Source organism: Marmota flaviventris, chromosome 2, assembly GCF_047511675.1.
Source record: "Marmota flaviventris isolate mMarFla1 chromosome 2, mMarFla1.hap1, whole genome shotgun sequence".
In the NCBI taxonomy this organism is placed as follows: Eukaryota; Metazoa; Chordata; class Mammalia; order Rodentia; family Sciuridae; genus Marmota; species Marmota flaviventris.
Genome location: NC_092499.1, coordinates 99,280,945 through 99,302,070, shown reverse-complemented (window position 1 = coordinate 99,302,070; position 21,126 = coordinate 99,280,945). Strand labels below are relative to the sequence as shown.

At 36.8% G+C, this 21,126-nt stretch overlaps 1 protein-coding gene across 2 annotated transcripts in view; it reads right to left on the bottom strand.

The window, feature by feature from the left end:
* Tmod3 (tropomodulin 3) overlaps positions 1-21,126 on the bottom strand; it is a 77,400-nt gene that overhangs the window by 12,853 nt on the left and 43,421 nt on the right. For both annotated transcript variants that reach the window (XM_071608264.1, XM_027925982.3), the window contains 4 exons: positions 8,071-8,193; positions 6,456-6,545; positions 3,548-3,678; positions 1,630-1,737 (listed from right to left, as the gene is read on the bottom strand). In XM_071608264.1, coding sequence (XP_071464365.1) covers positions 1,630-1,737; positions 3,548-3,678; positions 6,456-6,545; positions 8,071-8,193 — 452 coding nt within the window. The remainder of the gene's footprint in view (positions 1-1,629; positions 1,738-3,547; positions 3,679-6,455; positions 6,546-8,070; positions 8,194-21,126) is intronic.

The window sequence follows — 21,126 nt, the reverse complement described above, 5'->3', positions numbered from 1 at the left end:
AAAATAAAAAGATATTGTGTCCATCCTATAACTAAAAAATAAATATAAAAATAAATAAAAATAAAAAAAAAAACAAAAAAGTCTGGGGCCAGGCACGGTGGCTCACACCTATAATCCCAGAGGCTCAGGAGGTGAAGGCTGGAGGATCACGGGTTCAAAGCTAGCCTCAGCAATTTAGCAAGGCACTAAGCAACTCAGTGAGACCCTGTCTCTAATAAAATACAAAACAGGGCTAGGGATGTGGCTCAGTGGTCGAGTGATTCTGTATTCAATCCCTAATACCAAAAAACAAAACAAAAAAAAGGGATGTAGCTCAGTGGTAAAGTGCCCCTAGGTTAAATCCCTAGCACCAAATAAAATAAATAATTAATTAAATAAAAGAAATTGGTTGAATTCTAGAAACATTTTGAAGATGGTACTGAATGTGTTTTTAAGACTGTCAGAAAGGGATGTCAAAGATGATTCCTTTGTTTTGCCTGAGAAATAGATCAAAGTTGCTATTTAAGTAGAAAAGATTGTGAGTCAGGAGTTTGGTTTGGGAGTTTGATGTAGGTGTCTATTAAATATCCAAGTAAAGCTGTTGAGTAGGAAGGTGAGCATATGTAAGGAGTTCAGGAGAGAGGTACAAACTGGAGATAGTAACACTGGGAGTCATCAGCATACATAGTTAGCATACATGGATGAAATGGAATGAGATCACCTAGGAAGGTGCAGACAGAGAAAAGAAGGATGAAGGCCTGGACTAATTCCAATGTTTAAAGGTTGGGGAGATGAGGAGGAACCTTGTGTAGGGAGCTGAAATCACTTAGTGAGGTTAGAAGAGAACCGAAGGAAGTGAAATTCCCAAAGCAAAGTGAAGGAAAAGGTTCATACCATGACCAGGGATTTATCTCAGGAATGCAAGGCTGACTTAACATACAAAAATCATTAGTGTTAATGTATCATATTAATAAAGAACAAAAGCCACATGATCATTTCCACAGAGAAAAAGCAAAAACATTAAAAATAAATAAAATAAAAAACTACAAAAGTCTAAAACTACAGAACCATATATGAAATCCTCTGCAGATGTTAAAAGAATATATTAGGTTTTTATGTGCTGGTATGAAAAGATCTCTAAGATAAATGTTGAGTGAAAAATCATGTTACAGAATAGTATATATTGCATAATTCCATTTATGTTTTTGTTTTCACAGTGCTGGGGATCAAACACAGAGCCTTGCACACATCAAGCAAGCACTCTACCACTGAGTTATACCCCAATCCCCATTTATGTTTTAAAAAGTTCATAGAAAGAAATGTAGGAAAGGGCTAGGGATGTGGCTCAAGCTGTAGTGCGCTCGCCTAGAATGTGCAGGGCCCTGGGTTCGATCCTCAGCACCACATACAAATAAAGATGTTGTGTCTACTGAAAACTAAAAAAAAAAAAAAAATTCTCTCTCTTAAAAAAAAAGAAATGCAGGAAAAAATAAACACAAAAAGGTAGTAAATAATGAATTGCCTAATAGTGAGCTTAAACATCAATTGAAAAAAGGGACTAAATCTTGTTTAAAAAATCAGTTTGACCTCATTGTAACATATCCAGGTATGCATGCATTATTTCAATATTCTTAATAGTAGTGTACTTACAACAGCAACAGGATCATTGCTTCGGGTGGCTGCAAGACTGAAATATTTCACATGTGTATTGGTTTCCAAAGCCTTTGCAAAGTCTTTTAGGGTTGGAATTGGGATATTCTTGAAAGACAATAACATGTAACATATTTCATTTTAGTTTTTAAATTCAGTCCATTAATTAAATATACCTGTACTTACTTTCTGTTTTAAAAGATACTCAGAAATTATAATAACAAGTTTATAAATGAAAAATAGCAATGTCCTCAATATCTATGTGATTCTCTATATTGGTGCATTTGCAGAAACATACCACTATTTCTCTAGCACTTCAGTTAAAAGAAACTCACCATTCTACTTTTAATTGTTTTAGTATATGAAACCAACCCCTAATTGTCCAAAATGGAACCACTTTTCTCTAAGAAGAGAGATATGAAGTCTGCCTCCACTGAGTATGATTCCTGAGGCAGATGACATACAATTCTCAGTTGCTTAGTTTACAGACTTAGGAGAGATTAACCCTATACTACCTAAAGGAGGAAAATATGGAAAGCACTGATTATTCTGGTGGGCAATCAAGATGCCAAGTCCCTATAGTCTTGCAGTTTTCAGATCATTAATCTTTACTTAGAAACAAAGAGATACAGGGAGTGAATTTAAAAAAAAAAACCCAGACAATTAGTGATCAATAAGGATATTCATTTTCTCCAAGACCTTCTTTCCTCCTAACTCATTTCTTCTTTCCTTACTCCAAGGAAGAGTTGCATTGTTTAAAAACCAATAAAATCTCAGAAAACCCATTTCTAGATTATTTACCCAAGAGAAATAAAAACATATGTTCACATGAGAACTTGTACTGTAGTTTTATATGTAATCATCCCCAATTAGAAGCAACCAATATGGATAAACACACTGTAGCATATCCACAGGATGGAACGCTACTCAGCAATAAAGGAACAAAATCCTGATACCTGCAACAACAGGCAAATCTCAAATACATTATGCCAAATGAGAAAGCCAGACTCAAAAGGCTACATTCTGTATGATTCTTTTTACATGACATTCTGGAAAATACAGAATTATGGAGAAAGAAAATAGATTGGTGGTTGTCAGGGGTGAGTTGTGGGGAAGAGAATGACTACAAAGGGGCAAAGGGGTATGAGGAACTTCTGGGGTAACAGACATGTTTTTTATCTTTACTTTGGCAATGGTCATACAACTGTGTATATTTGTCAAAACTCAGAACTGTATACTAAAAGGGAGAATTTTACCACATACAAACAACACCTTAAAAAAATTTAATTTGGCAAGATGTGGTGGCGCATGCGTGTAATACCAGAAGCTCGGGAGGCTGAGGCAGGAGGACTGCAAGTTCAAAGCCAGCCTCAGCAAAAGCAAGGTGCTAAGCAACTCAGTGAGACCCTGTCTCTAAATAAAATACAAAATAGGGCTGGGGATGTGGCTCAGTGGTCAAGTGCCCCTGAGTTCAATCACCAGTCCAAAAACAAACAAACAACAAAAAGAAACTAATTTAAAAAACAATAAAAGAGCTGGGGACATAGCTCAAAGGTAGAGCATTTGCCTTCTATGCAAAAGGGCCTGGGTTCAATGACCAGTGCCACAAAACAAACAAAACCCCAAAGACTGAAGTTCTTCAAAGAAGGCAGTACTTTAAAGGTCAGAGAGATTTACAGAGAGTTTTTAGGGCTTACACTTTATATAATAAACTCTTTTAAAAGTAAGTAAAAAACGCTATTATATAATACCTTAATTTCCAAAATTTGAAGGAACCTATATTACTACATGCTCATGAGCAAAAACTTTACCTTAAAGTAGAATCAGACTACTATATCAAAACTACCCCACTGTTATCCTAGGTTCAACTAATTCAAAGCAATACAAAACAACTTTATGGTCTGCTTAACACACTTACCTTTATGTTATTCAAATTAACTTCAACAAGATGAGCATCGTTTTCTTTAATTCTCTTTAAACTCTCTTCAACGTTGGTTGGATTTGGTGGCTCATCAAATGCTGGAAGAATCTTTTCACCTTTCACTACATCTGTAGTAAACAACGAAAAGAGCACAAGTTGACGGATTGAGAATGGATTCACACAGTTACTTGGTAACACACACCCGTCTCTCTCTTTCACACATGCACACACACATACTTAACAGAATAGATTTAAGAGTTCCTTCTCCATAATTCCTAAAAGAACCTTTGTGTGTTGACATATACATATAAAGCTGAAATAAGATATTATTAAATACAAACACCAAGGGAAGAGTAGGCTCTTTCTCATTTAAATTCATCAAGACAGTCTTCTTCAAGATAGCAAATCAAGGGAGATGGGGAAGTTCTTTCTCACTGAATGGAAAATTTAGTGTGTTCTATATTTTATAAAACCAAAGGATTTCTTTTCCCATTCAACAAAATATGTTTATTTAAAGAGCCCTGCCCCTTAATGAAACAAGGGATCTGGCCAATGGGATGCTGAAATCATTAGGTAAATAAGGAGCTTTACACAGATGATCTGATTACCAACATCTGAATCTACTGATCAATCTTAACAAGTTCCCCAAAGATGAGGATCAGTCTTGATAAGCTGCTACTGCTGTTTCTTTCTTTCTTTTTTGGTACAAAGGATTGAACACAGGGAGGCTTAACTACTGAGCCAATCCCCAGCCCTTTTTATTTTTCATTTAGAGACAGAGTTTCACTAAGTTGCTTAGGGCCTTCCTGAGGCTGCTGAGGCTAGTTTTGAACTTGTGATCCTCCTGCCTCAGCCTCCCAAGTGGCTGGGATTACATGCATATGCCACCATAGCTAGCTTGATAAGCTTCTTAATGTGATTCAATCACCAACTGTGAGGCATTCTTAAAAAAACAAAACAAAGCCCTGCAGCTGAATCTGATCAAGCCACTAGACTGAATAGAAACAAAGGAGACACGAAAGGTAACATCATGGGGTTGCAATCAGCTGAATCGAGGATGTAGACATTTTTACTTGAATGAAATCCAGTTTCTTCAAGAAATAAATGACATGAAAAAGTGGGTGGGAAGAGCCAGTTGAGGAGAACTGTTAAGAAATTAAGAGAGACTGGAAAATCAAATAACCAAATGCAATGTGTAACCCTTATTTGGACCAAGCATGAAATGACTTTTTTGAAAGAACATGGAAAATCTGGACTTGCAATGGATTTTGGAGATATGAAAAAATTATTCATTTTTAAGTTTAACAATGGCATGTGGCTGTTAAAAAGAAATGACTTGGCTAGGCTTGTTGGGGCTGAGACTGGAGGATCAAAGCCAGCCTCAGCCACAGGGAGGTGCTAAGTAACTCAGTGAGACCCTGTCTCTAAATAAAATACAAACATAGGGCTGGGGATGTGGCTCAGAGTGCCCCTGAGTTCAATCCCTGGTACCCCCCACCGCCCCCCGCAAAAAAAAAAAAAAAAAAAAAAAAGGCTTCTTTATTTGTAAGAGACACATATGGAAAATATTTACGGATGAAGTAACATAAGTGAACAGGATTGGCTTTAAAATACTTAAGAAAAAAAAGTGGATTAAGTTGGAAGTGAGGCAGAAGGTAGATGAAACAAGGTTGGCAAAATGTTAAAATACAGCTGAACCTAGGAGATGAATACATTATTCTTTTTTTCTTTTATGTATATTAAAACATTTCTTAAAGAAAAAGTTAAATTTAAACTGGGGAGGATGGCCATATTATAGACCATTATAAAACAATGTTGTGAAGATGTCAGAATGAGGTATATTTATATATACTAACCAGGAAACATGGTACATTGCTGAGTGATTTACTCCACAGCATGTGTTAAAACTACTGATTTTTGTGTGACAGTGAGGCTCCTTAAGTCTTCATTCTAAATCCTAGCTCCCTCACATGCAAATTAAAGATAATAACAACAACAACAATAATAATACTTATTTCACAGAACTGTTGTAAGGATTGAGAATAATCCACATTCAGAAACTGTGCCCAAAAAACATGGCCACAGAAAACACCGAAAAAAAATTAGCCAATAGCATTATTACAGTAAGGTGCAAGGAATATTTATAATATATCACTTTAAAAAAATTCAAACAACTCCCCCCAAACAATTTATATTATATATAACACATATAGATTTGTATAAACAGTAAAGTCTAGAAGGTTATATATCAAATTGTTAACAGGATGGTGGTGGAGGAGTAGTGGGCACAATGACTGTGGATGGAGATATTTTTACTTCTTATCCTTATACACTATTTAAACGTGCTACAAATCATGTATTGCCTTAAGAATTTAAAAACACTTTAACAATGTATTTTTAAAATTTTTAAAAAATATTTATTAAAAAAATGTTTTAAAAAACCATTTAATATTTAGAACCAGACTGAAAGGCTTAGGGGCTGAATATTTTTGTGGTTTCTCCTGAATCTGATTTTATAACACAGATTCTTTGAACTGCTTTGAATTTCTTAGAAATCAGCAATAACAATGATAACATATCAATAAAAACTAAGTCTAACTAGTTTTTTTTTTTTTTTTTGAGGTTCTGGGAATTGATTCCAGGGTCTTGCATACTAAGTTTTATATTGCTTACTATTAATATTATTTACTGAGATAACAGCAGTTCCTAGTACATTTGCTAACAAATTAAGCAAAAAGTATTTATTACTTTATTTTCAATGGCTTTCTTTGTAATATCATCAAACTGAAATTTTATTTCAAGTACATATATACAATATTTGGTATATAAATACTAAGACTAATACATGAAGAAAACAATATATTTAGTAAAGGATTGGAATTCACAAAATATTTTAAGTACTCACTTGAAAAATGTCCTTTATCAACACCATTACTACTTCCCACTATATCACAAAATTGTGTATTTGTTATCAAATTATGCATCCCAAGAATAGCTGTAAATATAGGAAAAGAGAATTAGGCTTTATTTCCATCTGCTTTAAACTCCCCTCCCACCTCGAGACAGAGTCCTGCTCTGTTGTCCAGGCTAGTCTCTTGGGTTCAAGTGATTCTCGTGCCTCAGTCTCCCAAGTAGGTGGAACTATAGGTTTGCACCAATGTACCTGGCTTGCAACCAAAAATTGTTATCAATAACTTTAACATGCTCCAGACACTTTTTTACTAACTAAATGCAAATTTTACAGTAAAAGAGGAGATAATGTGATTAAAAATCACCTACAATCTCATCCTCACAAATACCCTTGTTATTTTCCTTCCTATTTCTGAATTTAAGATTAGCCCACACTTTAAAATTCAGATTCACAGCTGAAGTCAGCCTAACCATATTTAAGGTAAACCAGTGCTTAGCTCCATCTGGTGGCTAAAAAAGAAAATTGATCAATTTATCTCAATAAGGCTTCGAGGAACATAATGCTATAAAAGACAGGTTTCACCTTATCTCTGCTATTTTTTAATTTTTTTAAGTTGTCAATGGACCTTTACTTTTATTTATATGTGATGCTGAGAATCAAACCCAGTGCCTCACACATGGTAGGCATGCACTCTACCACTGAGCTACAACCCCAGTCCCTCTGCTATTTTTATATTTGTTAAATTCATGTCATTTAAATTACATTTGCATTCTAGTTAAGATTAGAATACTATTAAATTCTCAAAGAATAAAGTAGCATCCCTCAGGAAATAAGTTTAATTTTTGATGCCTTTTTTGTACAAATAAGGCAGAAGTTTCAGTATGCCCTGACCCATTTCACTCTTACAAATGTACATCTACAAATCCACCAGTCCTCAGTCCCTCAAGGAATACAGCGCATGCTCTGTGACACCACACTTCAACTTTCCTCTTCCAAGGTCCTTCCCAAAGAACCATCATTACTACTTTCAAACATGTTAGTTCTTGGGGTTATTTGGTACTAAGATCTACCCATGTGTCACATTTTTCTGTTGAGAAAAACGGCAGAGATTTCACTCGTCTATATAAGACATTCACAATAATGAAAATAATAAGAAAGTTTGGAGTGCTCCATATACACTTTAGAAAAGTTAGCAAAGTGGCAAGTAAAATTCAGAAATGACTGATCCACTTGCTTTCCAGTGACCTATCTCTAGGTCTTCTGATAAAATGGGGCAGCAATCGACCCTTGAAGACTCTTTCAGTTTTCAGATAGGACAGCTTCTAGCCCAGCAAACGGTGATGAAAGATTTTTATCAAAACTTTCAAGTACGGCAACAAAGGAGAAGTGTCAAATATAAAATAAATCCTTTTAGTGTAAACACTTCACTATTGAGAATATTTAAAGAAACCTGCATGTCAGATTGCTGTGTGAAATACAAAGCCAAATATATGGCTACTCATCTTTAGCAGGTTGTTAGGCAAAGCAAGCATTTGTAGGATGGATACTGGTATATCCTTTGGTCTCTCCCCATCCCAGGTACTCATTCACAAATTTTTTTTAGGGATACCTGCAAGGTCACACAATTCTGTATCAGAAGCACTCATCAAAGCTTCTTCTAATTCTGGATCAACAGATACACTTTCCTCTGTCAAAGTCTGTACAGGTTTCTGTTTGGGGATAAATATTTTTCCTGTAAAATAAAAACATTTTATTAATTTCACTACTATAGTTATTTAACTCATTACCACTTTACCTTTCTTCCAACAAATATTATTAAAAGTATACACAACCAAAGTTGAAGGAAAAGTCAAGATTAACATCCAGTGATTTTGTTTAATTTTTGATGCAGATTTATTGAATTTCCAGGACAATACCTTAGAAAGAAAAGATAACAGAAATTTTCCCACCTGAGGAAATAAAAATTGGCTCTTTTTAGAGTAATTATGAGTTGCTTTATAAATACTGACTCAATAAATAAATAAGTAAAACCCACAACACTTTAAAAAAAATCCAATGTCTTGTTTTTTTTTTTTTAATTTATTTTTTTTCAGTTGTAGTTGGACACAATACCTTTATTTTGTTTGTTTATTTTTATGTGGTGCTGAGGATCAAACCCAGGGCCTCGCACGTGCTAGGTGAGCGTTCTACTGCTGAGCCACAACCCCAGCCCCAATGTCTTCTTCTTAAGCAACAAATTGCCATAGTCACTTGAGGAATGGTAGAAGCAATCATGACTCTAGAAATTTAATATCTACTTACAAAGAAATTCCCATATGTTCTGAGTGGTATTCTGAAACTCTTGATCACTGTGCCTCTAAGCATCAATGGACACTAAGAAGGTTATCTGTGCTGGGCATCTCCCACATGTGACTATTAAGTTATAGTGAGAATAATGATTTTTTGCAACTCTACATCTTCAAGTCTTTCGGGTTAGGTATCTTCTTACTTAAAAAAAAAAAATGGCACTAGGTCAATCCAAAATGTGTTTGGGTTAGTAGGGCTGAATTAAGTGAATATTAACAGAATGCTCAATTAAAAGTAGTTTAAACTTGTGCCTCCCAAGCATGAATGTGCACTGCAGTAACCTGGTGACTGATTAAAGTGCAAATTCTGACACAGCAGGTCTGAAGTGGGGTGGGAGATTCTGCATTCCTAACCATAACCTCCCAGATGATGCTGACACTGCTTATCCACAGAATGCTCTTAAAGCAGCAAGGATTCAACCAGTAAGGATGTTTAGTATCTCAATAACAAGGTTCTAGGGTTTAGCAGCTCAATGTTGAAATGAAGAATCCAGGCTCTTTCCACGTTTCTTTTTGGCTGCTCCAGCATGAAATCCTTTGTTCTAAAGTTTTCAAAGTCTCAAGATGGCCTCTATAGTGCCAATTGTCTGTCTCCATGAAATAAGACAGGAAGGAAAGAAGGGTACTTTCTCAATTGTCAACTTTTACAAGGAAAACTTCCTCAGTCTTCTCTGGTCTTACCTACCAGCAATGGGTCACATGTTCATGCCTCAGCTTCAAAGGTAGCTTTGAAGGAATCATTGCTGAATAGGCAATGAGTGTTTATCCCAATATTGAAAGCAAGTGGAGTACGTCTATTTCCTTAATTCCCTGCACATTTACCCATGGCTACATTTACATATTCTGCACATGTGCCTGAATTCTTCAAACTTTTCAAGGACATGGTCTACATTCTGTTCATCCTGTGTCCTTGCCTAGAGCACAGTAAGCAATCCAACTTGTTTGGTAAATAATTTGGTGATCACCTCCAGATCAATGACCTTACTTTATAAAGTATAATTTAAATATGTTGGTTCAAAGTAACAGCAGAACTAACTCAAGAGGAGAAGTTCTCAAACTCTCCCTCAACCCCCCTTTTTTTTGGGGGGGGGGCAAGGATACTAGGGGTTGAACCCAGGGACACTTTATCACTGAGCTAAATCACCAGTCCTTTAAAAAATTTTTAATTTTGAGACAAGGTCTTGCAAAGTTGCTGAGGCTGGCCTTCAACTTGTGATCCTCTTGCCTCTGCTTCCTAAATTGCTGGGATTACAACCATGCACCACCACATCCAGCGAGAAGTTCCCAAATTCCCAAGTCAGTCCTTTTTTCAATAAACTAGTGGCTTACAGACTTAATTTTTTTTAGCAGTAGATTTCCCCCCACCATAAAAAAAGTCAAATTATATGGGAGTATACATAATTGACCTTACTATCAAATTCTGGAGTTCTGGTGATTAGATAATCTTTTATTATTGGTCACAGAAAAAGACAAATAGCAAATCATTATGTTCTGATAATTCCAGGGAAGTTTTTACTGTTGATATTAAAGGATTTCAGTGCATAGTATCCAAGGTTGAGAACCAATGGATTATGGAATTTGTTGACTGAATAAAACTACACAAGCTATTTACCATAAACATTTGAAAAGTAGGGCTGGGGTTGTGGCTCATGGCCTTGCACATATGAGGAGCTGGGTTTGATCTTCAGCACCACATTAAAAAAAAAAAAAAAAAAGGTAGTATGCCCATCTATGACTAAAAAAAAAATTAAAAAAATTGAAAAGTGAAGTAATACTATGTTAAATAGCTTCATTTAGTCTTCCTAGAGTATGTATACATACCAAAATATCATGTTGCACACCACAAATATACATAGTTTTTATTTGTCAGTTAAAAAAAAAGACAGACACTTGGCATACAGGTTCTAGGGGTATATAGTTCAGTGGTAGAGCATGTGCTCAGTATGTACAAGGCTCTTGATTCAATTCCCAGCACCAAAAGAAAAAACTAATTAAAAAAAAGTGGCATACTGGGGCTCGGGTTGTGGCTCAGTGGCAGAACGCTTGCCTAGCCTATGTGAGGCACTGGTTCGATCTTCAGCACCATATAATAAATAAATAAATAAAATAAAGTTGTTTTTTTTTATTAAGCTGAATATACAGTTCAGGGAGCATGACTTTAATTGCCACTTCAGATTAATTATATTTTCCTGAGCTCAGTCTCTCACTTGCATTTTCAATTGTCTATGGCAGTGGTTCTCATTGTTGGAAGCATGGTGGATTTTCCAGGGAGCTTTAAGAAATTCTGATATCTGGGTTGGTGCTAAGAGCCATAGCCAAGTAGTATGATACATGGCATTTTTGGTTGAAAGGTGACGCCAGCAAGCCAATGAGATGAGATGATTATGTTAAGATCTGCATTCATATGGATATTAGACCCCTGCTGTCCACCTCGGCCTGCTACGGGACTCCTGGAAGAGTTCCCATTGGTTGGGGAAGTGCGGGAGGAAGGAATTCCGGAGGAGGGATTTCCTGTTGCCGGTCCGGGAGAATGCCGCATGGGTCGGTCGGTTTTTTCCTGGGAGCGTATGGGGGATTGGCGGGGAGTTTCAAAAATAAAGTTTGTTCCTGCTTGAGTGGCTCGTGATTTTGTGCCCAGCCAGACTGCGGCAATTGGTGGCCCGTACGGGGAACGCCTGAAGCTTGGAGGTGAGTAAAATTGCTCGCCCCTGAGGGAAGGCGAGAGAATGGGTGACCATTTCAAAAAACAATGTGTTCTTGTTTTGATTTATTTTGTTTTTGTTTCAAGCTGCCTATCCCTAGACCTTTCTCAGGCAAACTGGGAAAAATGGTTGGCTCAAGGTTTGAAGTTGTTCGGCCCTGAGAAAGAGAAAATTGATACAACGATTTTTTGTTCCGTTTTTGTTTCATTCTGTTTCGGTTTTGTTTTATGTTATCTCATTGGGTTGCGTTACCTTTATAGTAGATTAGAAATTAGTAAAAAACAAACCGAAAGACTGTTAAGTAAATTGTTAGAGGTCCAGACTATGGTAGAAAACATGTTAGGTCAAGCAAAAGAGAAGGTCTCTCGAGCAAGTCAGATAGAGGAACAAAATTTAAAGGAAGAAAGCGTAGAAGAAAAACAACCATCATGGGGGGAGCTACAACAGGAGGCTGCTACTAACTCCGTTCTATCACCAAAGGGCATAATTCAACCAACAGCTCCATCTATAGAGACAGCTGAGTGGCCCTCAACCCCCGTAGTTGATAGACGGAATCCTGAGGCAGGACCTCAAAGATTAGCATGCCCTGTACGTGAGCAGGCAGGAGGGCAATGAATTCACTGTGCTTTAGATTTCAAAACAGTGAAGCAATTAAAGGAGGCTGTAACAACCTATGGTCCACAAGCACCCTTCACCATAAGCATGGTCGAATCTATTACCAACTTGGACATGACGCCAGCAGATTGGGCTAATATGTGTCGATCTGTGCTAAATGGAGGACAATATTTGTTATGGAAGGTTGCCAATGAGGAATTTTGCACGGAGACAGCTAGGCGAAATGCAGCAGCCGGTTACCCTCAAAGAAATCTAGATATGTTGTTAGGAAAAGGACCTTATGAGGGTCAACAGCAACAAACTGAATATGATCCTGGTGTATACGCACAAATTGCTGTAGATGCGGTTAGGGCATGGAAAACTTTACAGGGGCATGGAGATTTACAAGGACAATTATCTAAGGTAATACAAGGAACTAATGAACCTTATGCTGAATTTGTAGATAGGCTTATTCAAACAGCTTCCAGAATTTTTGGGGATACAGAACAAGCAATGCCATTAATAAAACAACTGGCTTATGACCAAACAAATCGTTGCTGCAGAGAGGTCATTAGACCATGGAGACACGAAGATTTAAACACATATATTAAATTATGTAGAGACATTAATGAACAAGGGCAAGTCTTGGCAGCTGCAGTACAACAGGCTTTAGATGCCAGGCCAAAAACGTGCTACAATTGTGAACAAACAGGACATTTTAAAAGGAGTTGCCCCATAGGAGGAGGGTTTAACAAAGCTAGGTATCAAAGGAATAGAATACTGGGTATTTGCCCACGATGCCGTAGAGGGAGACATTGGGCTAATGAATGCCGTTCTCAAACCACCATAGAGGGTATTCCGTTATCAAAAAATGGACAAGGACCAAGTGTTTACCCACGATATCGTGGAGAAAGGCATCAGGCTCCATTGCCAAAAAACGGACTGGGGGACCCAATGCTCGGGGCCCACAACCACAAATATACGGGGCAATGGAGGAACCCAGCAATACCATCAGGGTAGTGCCCAGGACACATTATCCATTAAATCCCTCATCAGACAAACTAGAGGGAGCGCAGGGTTGGACATCTGCGCCTCCGCCAGAGCAGTACTAACTCCAGAGATGGGAGTTCAAATTATTCCCACAGGAGTAAAAGGACCTCTTCCCCAAGGAACAGTAGGCTTATTATTGGGACGCAGTTCTTCTACACTAAAAGGACTTATGGTTAAGTCCTGGGGAAATTGATCCTGATTATGTAGGTGAAATAAAAATTATAGCTAGTTCTCCAAGAGGTATATCAGTAATTTCACCCGGAGATAGAATAGCACAGTTATTAATAATACCCAGCCTGCATGATAAATTTTCCAGTCGTAATGTAGAAAGAGGTTCCAGGGGATTAGGCTCCACAGGTGTAGATTGGGCTATGCTGTCTTTAAATTTAGATTCTTGCCCAATGCTAAAACTAAATATTCAAGGACATGAATTTAATGGGCTACTGGACACAGGTGCTGACCTTAGCATCATATCTTGTCAAGAATGGCCAAAACATTGGCCATTACAACAAGCCACTCAAATGCTTCAAGGCCTAGGAGTGGCGACTAATCCCCATAGAAGTGCAATGGTATTAGATTGGAAGGATCCTGAAGGATGTGAAGGAACTATACAGCCATATGTATTGGATCATCTTCCTATAAATTTATGGGGATGAGATGTCCTAGATCAATTAGGTTTGACATTAACAAATAACATCAATCCTAATGTGCCCACTACTACGGCTAAACAAGGCTTTAGAAAAGAAAAAAGATTAAGAGAACAAGAACAAGGTATAACAGCACCAATTCAAATAGATCAAGGAATAAATAGACATGGATTGGGTTTTCAGAAAGGGCCACTGAGACAATCAAAATTACTTGGAAATCAGAAAGACCAGTATGGGTTCCTCAGTGGCCCCTGACTAAATTCAAATACAAGTAGATCAACTCAAATCACTTAACGACTTTCAAAAGTTATTGGGAGACATAAATTGGACAAGGCCTTATCTAGGCATACCAACAGGAGAGTTGGGACCTTTATTTGATATCCTAAAAGGTCCATCAGATCCAAATTCACCCCGCATGTTAACGCCTGAAGCAAGAAAGGCATTAAAAATCATTGAAACATATATGGAAAATATGCATTTGGATAGAATTGATATAAGTTTGCCTTTATTATTTATTGTACTACCAACAAAAAATATTCCTACAGGAGTATTTTGGCAAGAAGGTCCATTATTGTGGATACATTTATCTTATTCTCCTAACACTATTCTTACTAGGTATCCTGAGGCTGTAGGACAATTAATACTCAAAGGAATAAGAGCAGCAAAGGGAGTGTTTGGGATTTCTCCAAATAAAATTATTATTCCATATACTATGGATCAAATTGATGAGTTAGCTAATGAGTTAAATACTCGGGCAATAATCATGTGTAAATCTAATGTTTCATTTGATAATCACTTACCATCTAATCCTTTGTTGTTTTTTTGGTCTTCGCATCCTGTAGTTTTTCCAAAAATGACAAAAAAAAAAAACCCTATCATAAATGCTCCAAATATATTCACTGATGGGTCAAATAATGGTACAGCAGCAGTAGTTACCCCTGATTAAACTTTTACATTTTTAGTACCCAAACAATCAGCTCAAAAGGTAGAGCTTAATGCAGTATTACAAGCTTTTGTGATGTTTAAAGATTCTATATTTAATTTATTTTCTGATACTCAGTATGTAGTTAATGCTATAATATCCCTTGAAGATGCTGGTAGGATTTCCCCTTCCTCTACTGTTTTCTCTTTGTTTTCCACTATACAAAGTCTAATCTGGGACAGAAAAGATCCATTCTTTATAGGACATATCAGGGCACATACAGGATTGCCTGGAGCCCTTAGTTTGGGCAATGAATTAGCAGATAAATCTACACATGACATACATATTTTCTCCACAATAGAAGAAGCTATAAATTTTCATAAAAGGTTCCATGTCAATGCTAATACTTTACAAAAGCGTTTTAAAATAACTAAGGAACAAGCCAGACATATAATAAAACAATGTCAAAATTGTGTGACATTTTTACCACAAGTTAATCTTGGAGTCAATCCTAGAGGATTGATACCTAACCATATTTGGCAAATGGACGTCACACACTTGCCAGAACTTGGAAAATTAAAATATTTGCATGTTACAGTTGATACTTCTTCCAGATTTTTGATGGGCTCCCTTCATGCCGGAGAAAAAACTAAAGATATTATAGCTCATTGCTTACAAAATTTTGCCACTGTGGGCGTTCCAAAACAGTTAAAAACAGATAATGGTCCTGGCTATACCTCTACCTCTTTTAAACAATTTTGCTCATTATTTGGCATTACTCACGTAACAGGAATTCCATACAATCCACAGGGACAAGGCATAGTTGAAAGAGCTGATCAAACTTTAAAATGTACTTATTAAAACAAAAAGAGGGAATTGGAAAGGGGTATATATCCCCCAAAGATAAACTTAAAATAACCCTTTTTACTCTAAACTTTTAAAATTTGGATTCATCAGGGCTTAGTGCTGCGGAAAGACATATGTATCCAAAAAATGTACATAAGCCTAAGGTACTTTGGAAGGATATTCTAACAGGACAATGGAAAGGTCCTGACCCAGTGATTGTCTGGAGTCAGGGTTCTGTTTGTGTGTTGGGGAGAACAACAGCCGATTTGGATTCCAGAGAGACTAACCAAAACAATTTCTACAGACCAAAAAGAAGATGATTTGACTCAAATCTATAACAGCTGATATCCAGAGCTCCAGCTTGGCTATTCTTACATCTGCGACAGTGATTAACCAGGATGCTTTTATCAATATCTATTTTATTATTGTCTTTTCCCACATCATAAAGTTCTATTTTATTTTTGAGCTCATACCGACCTAGGTTAATGTTTTTCTGATCAGTTTTATTTTTTGACTGTGGAGTTTTTAAACATTGCAATGGAGATTTCACCTATGTAAAGCTACAAGGCCTTTACTATTGTCTTATGTGTTGTATGTTATGTGCGCACACTTCTGTTTTGTGTTGTATGTGCGTATGTCCATATATCATATATGAGGAGCGCTCATGAATAAATGGATCCGAATTTTTTTTTATTATTCATGTGATTTTAATGGTTTAATTTAAATTGGGTAAACAGCTGTTGAGGATTGTTTTAATATGTGAACAAATAAGGAGGTTAACAGATCTGTTTGTTTACTTTCACCTTTCCTTTTCATTATATTTAATAATTCTGTTCAGGATAACGTAAATTGTTCAGAAAATTGTTTTCTTAGTATCTGTTGGAATGTTACATAATTTTTTTTTTTAGCATCGTTGTCAGAATTCCTATTTTCATCCCAGTGCCGGTGAAGACAAAGATGAAACCAAACTACAGCTTCTTCGATAGTTATCACAACAAACTGTATAAACTGATGCATCAATGAATAATAACTCAACAAGTAATGCTCAATCAAGGAGTCGATTTATTTTGGGAGGAAATGGACATATTGATAGATTCCTCCGCTTTGAACTGCTTGCAGAACTTGCCTGGACTATGTATCACTTGTATGCATTGTGAACTATCTGTTAATGCAGCGAATTATGGTAGTGCTGGCGTATCTTTGCTGATGTGTCACCAGTGATGCAATTTTTCCAGAGGAGCCGTCAATTGGCTTGGTGTCATGGCATTTCTGTATCCTCCTCCCTTCTACTAGTGATGGTCTAAATTTGGGGGCCCACAGAGGTGAGGCAAAGAACCTCACCCCCCCACCGGCACCAAGGCCAAATTTGGGGGCCAACAGAGGTGAGGCAAAGAACCTCACCCCCCCACTGGTGCATAGGCCTATCCACAAGTATGGCTATATGCTGGAACGGTAGTCAGTGATGGGTATGATCCAATTGCAGTGGTATCAACCTAAGACAGGAGGCTGACGCCTAGAGGTCAGTTCATCCGATGACGGGTAAGAACCATATATTGAACTGGACAACCTAACAGGCACGGTCCCTAAGCCACATTGCTTGTTGCTTAATTAAACAGAAGGGGGGAGATGCTAAGAGCCATAGCCAAGTAGTATGATGCATGGCATTTTTGGTGGAAAGGTGATACCAGCAAGCCATTGAGATGAGATGATTATGTTAAGATCTGCATTCATATGGATATTAGACCCCTGCTGTCCACCTCGGCCTGCTACGGGACTCCTGGAGATTTCCCATTGGTTGGGGAAGTGCGGTAGGAGGGAATTCCGGAGGAGGGATTTCCTGTTGCCGGTCCGAGGGATTTCCTGTTGCTGGTCCGGGAGAATGCCGCGTGGGTCGGTCAGTTTTTTTCCCGGGAGCGTACGGGGCATTGCCGGGGAGTTTCAAAAATAAAGTTTGTTCCTGCTTGAGTGGCTCGTGATTTTGTGCCCAGCCAGACTGCGGCAGGCTGGGGGTGTAGTTCAGTGGTAAAGTGTTCACCTCACATGTGGAAGGCACTGGGTTTGACCCTTAGCACCACATAAAAATAAAATAAAGGTATTGTGTCCATCTACAACTAAATATATATATATATATATATATATATATATATATATATATAAATAAATAAATAAAAAAGAAATTCTGATATTCAAATTTTGCAACCCCATCTTACCCTATGCCACTCCAGTCAGATTCTGGTTTAACTGGTCTAGTGTGCTGCTTGGGGCTCTTGAAGGACTCCAATGCATAGTATCCAAGGTTGAGAACCAATGGATTATGGTATTTACTGACCAAATAAAACTACACAAGCTATTTACCATAAAAAATTGAAAAGTGGGGGCTGGGGTTGTGGCTTAGCAGTAAAGCGCTTGTCTAGCACATGTGAGGCCCTGGGTTCGATCCTCAGCACTACATAAAAATATATAAAAAAATAAAGGTACTGTGTCCAACTACAACAACAAAAAAAAAATGGAAAGTGAGGTGATACTTATGCTAAATAGCTGCATTTAGTCTTCCTAGAATATGTATATATACCAACACATCATGCTGTACACCACAAATACATAGTTTTTACTGTCTCATACATGTCTCATACATGTCTAATTTTTCCCATGTACAAGCTTTTGCTAATGTTTTAACAACAAAACGAATCTCATCATAAAAAGCAATAGAGCTTCAGCCAGAGACATGAAAAATTGTGCTCTATTTGTGTAATATGAATTGAACTGCATTCTGCTGTCATTTATAACTAATTAGAATAAATAAAATAAATGCAAAGAGTAAAAAGCAAGAGAGCAAAAAAAAAAAAAAAAAAAAAAAACAAGACTCTCAAGGACCTATGGATTCTTTGATAAGAGAATTTTCCTCTATTTATAAAGCTCTCACATAGTTTGCTACCTCTTCTGGCACTCCTTTTTTATGATAATTTCTCTGTATGTAAAAAAAATTTTGCTGTAAAAAAAGAACGTCATAGGGCTCACCTACCAAACCAGTTTGGCTGTTCACTACTGGGAAGCAGTGGCATGTTCTGCTGTTTATAAGTTGACTACAAACTGAAATTTGTATAATATTCCTGTGTATCTACTCGATTTCCCATATTATTGCACAATTCCTTGGAGGAACATTTTATTGCTGATACATGAGGTAGGGCAACACCTTGAACTTTAGAGGACATGGAAAACTTTCCAAGGTGTCATGGTGCATTTATGTTTGGGATGGGGTGGGTGCATGTTTTCCTATTTGGAAATATATCCTCTGAGAAGCCTCTACAAAATGTTTTAAAACTATTTGCAAAACAAAGTAGTCCTGAGCACATGAGATATTTGCAACTGTATTTCTGGACTATATGCTATGAGCAAATATTTAGATCCTTAAAGAAGGAATTTAATATTTTCAGTGTAATAAAAGAACTCACAGTCTATTACACTTCAAAAAAATTGCTGTAGAGATATTTAGCTTTACAATATTGTGTTTTAAATAACACAATTTTAATCCCTTTGTATTTTCTTCATGGTTAATTTAATACTAATACACTGCAACAATTTTTTAAAGGCACAAACACAAAATCTAGTTATACAAAACAATACAAAATTTAAAGAGTGTTTATATATTGATTTACAGACTTAAACAATCCCTTTCAAAATCCTAGTTGCCCATTGTTGATTTTGATCTAGAATGTCCCCCAAAGGCTCATGTACTAAAGTCTTGGTCCCCAGTGCAGCAACACTCTGAGCTAAGGCTCTGGGGAAGCAACTGGATCATGAAGGCTCTAACCTCATCAGAGGACCAATCCATTGATGGATTCATAGGTCCATTGGGAGGTGGTAGAAACTATGAGGTGGGAGCCAGTCAAAGGGAGTGGGTCCTTGGGGGTGTGCCCTTGGGAACTATATTTTGTCCCCTGCACCTTGTTTTTTCTCTCTACTTCTTGGCTGCCACAAGGTGAACAGCTTTGCTTTGCCACACCCTCCTTCCATGATATTCTGTCTCACTATCAGCCTAGAAACAAGAGAGCCAAGTGACCATGGACTGAAATCTCTTAAACTGAGCCAATATCAGTCTTTCCTCTTTTGTTTTTCTCTGGCATTTTGTCATAGAAGTAGAAAGCTGACTAACAGATCCGTTTTATATAATGTCACAAGCTAATCCAAAAATACATATAGAAATCCAAGGGATCCAGAAATAGCCAATCTTGATAAAGACCAAAGTTGGATGACTTATATTTGCTAATTTCAAAATGTAGTACACAGGTTGGATCCCCACTACCTCACACCATACTCAAGTATTAATTTCAAACTTATTTATACTTTATAAAGATATAAACTATATAACTTGTAGGAAACAAAACACAAGATAATATCTTTAGGTAAGGGTTTGCATATATGATGGCTAAAGCACAAGTGACAGAAGAAAAGAAAGATAAACTGGACCACATCAAAATTAACATTTGTGAGGCAAATTATACCATCAAGAAAGTGAAAAGATGACCTACCAAATGGGAGAAACTCTTTTCAAATGATGTATCTGATACAAAGAACTTTTGTTCAGAATATATAAGGAATATCTACTCATCAATAATAAAAAAAGACAACACATTTAGCCATATTTAATAAACAGGAAAAATCCTGCAAATTTGATACAGCTTTTATCCAAAACCATTTAACAAATGTATCAGTATTCTACTTTATTACAATCATCTTGCTTCTGATGTGTTTTTTTTTTTCAAGTCATGATTATTTATTTATAGAAATCTCAATGTCCTGGTAAGATGATTTAACCTATGTAAAGGAACTGGTTTATACTAAACATAACAGACACACATTAATTCCTATCCATACTGCCCCTAAATTTCTTTTCTTTTTTTTTTTTTAGTTGTAGATGAATATATAGATAGATAGATATTGATATAGCTGAGAATCGAATCCAGTGTCTCACGCGTGCTAAGCAAGTGCTCTACCACTGAGCTACAACCTCAGACCCCCAAATTTCTTGTACGTGTGTGTGTCTGAGAGAGAGGAAGAGGAAGGGGGGAAGGAGACAGAGATTTTCAAAACAAATTGGCAACACATGGATAAAGGAAAACCATATAGTCCCAGGTATCTATATCAGTGGGTCTTAAATTCAGAATAAGGATTGGCTAGGCATAGATATTTTGAAAAAGCTCCAGAGATGATTCTGTTTCTTACTAAGACTGACAATCATTAATCTGTATAATTGGGGGAAAGGAGTAGTGCGGATTAAACCCAGGGCTTTGAACATGCGAAATACATACTCAATCACTGAACTACATCTCCAGCTCTATAATCTGGAGGTTTATGTTATCTTTGATTGATCTGATTATATTTTTCTTCTTGAAATATGGTCAAAAAGCCCTGGCTTATAATTTTTAATCCATGTATTTTAAAAAAACACATAATGTCTGAGAAAATAACTACTCATTTCTATCCTTCAGTAAATAGCATTCTATCTAAATGCCATTAATTTCCTTATTTAACATGGAAAAATCCAAAACTAGAATTTTA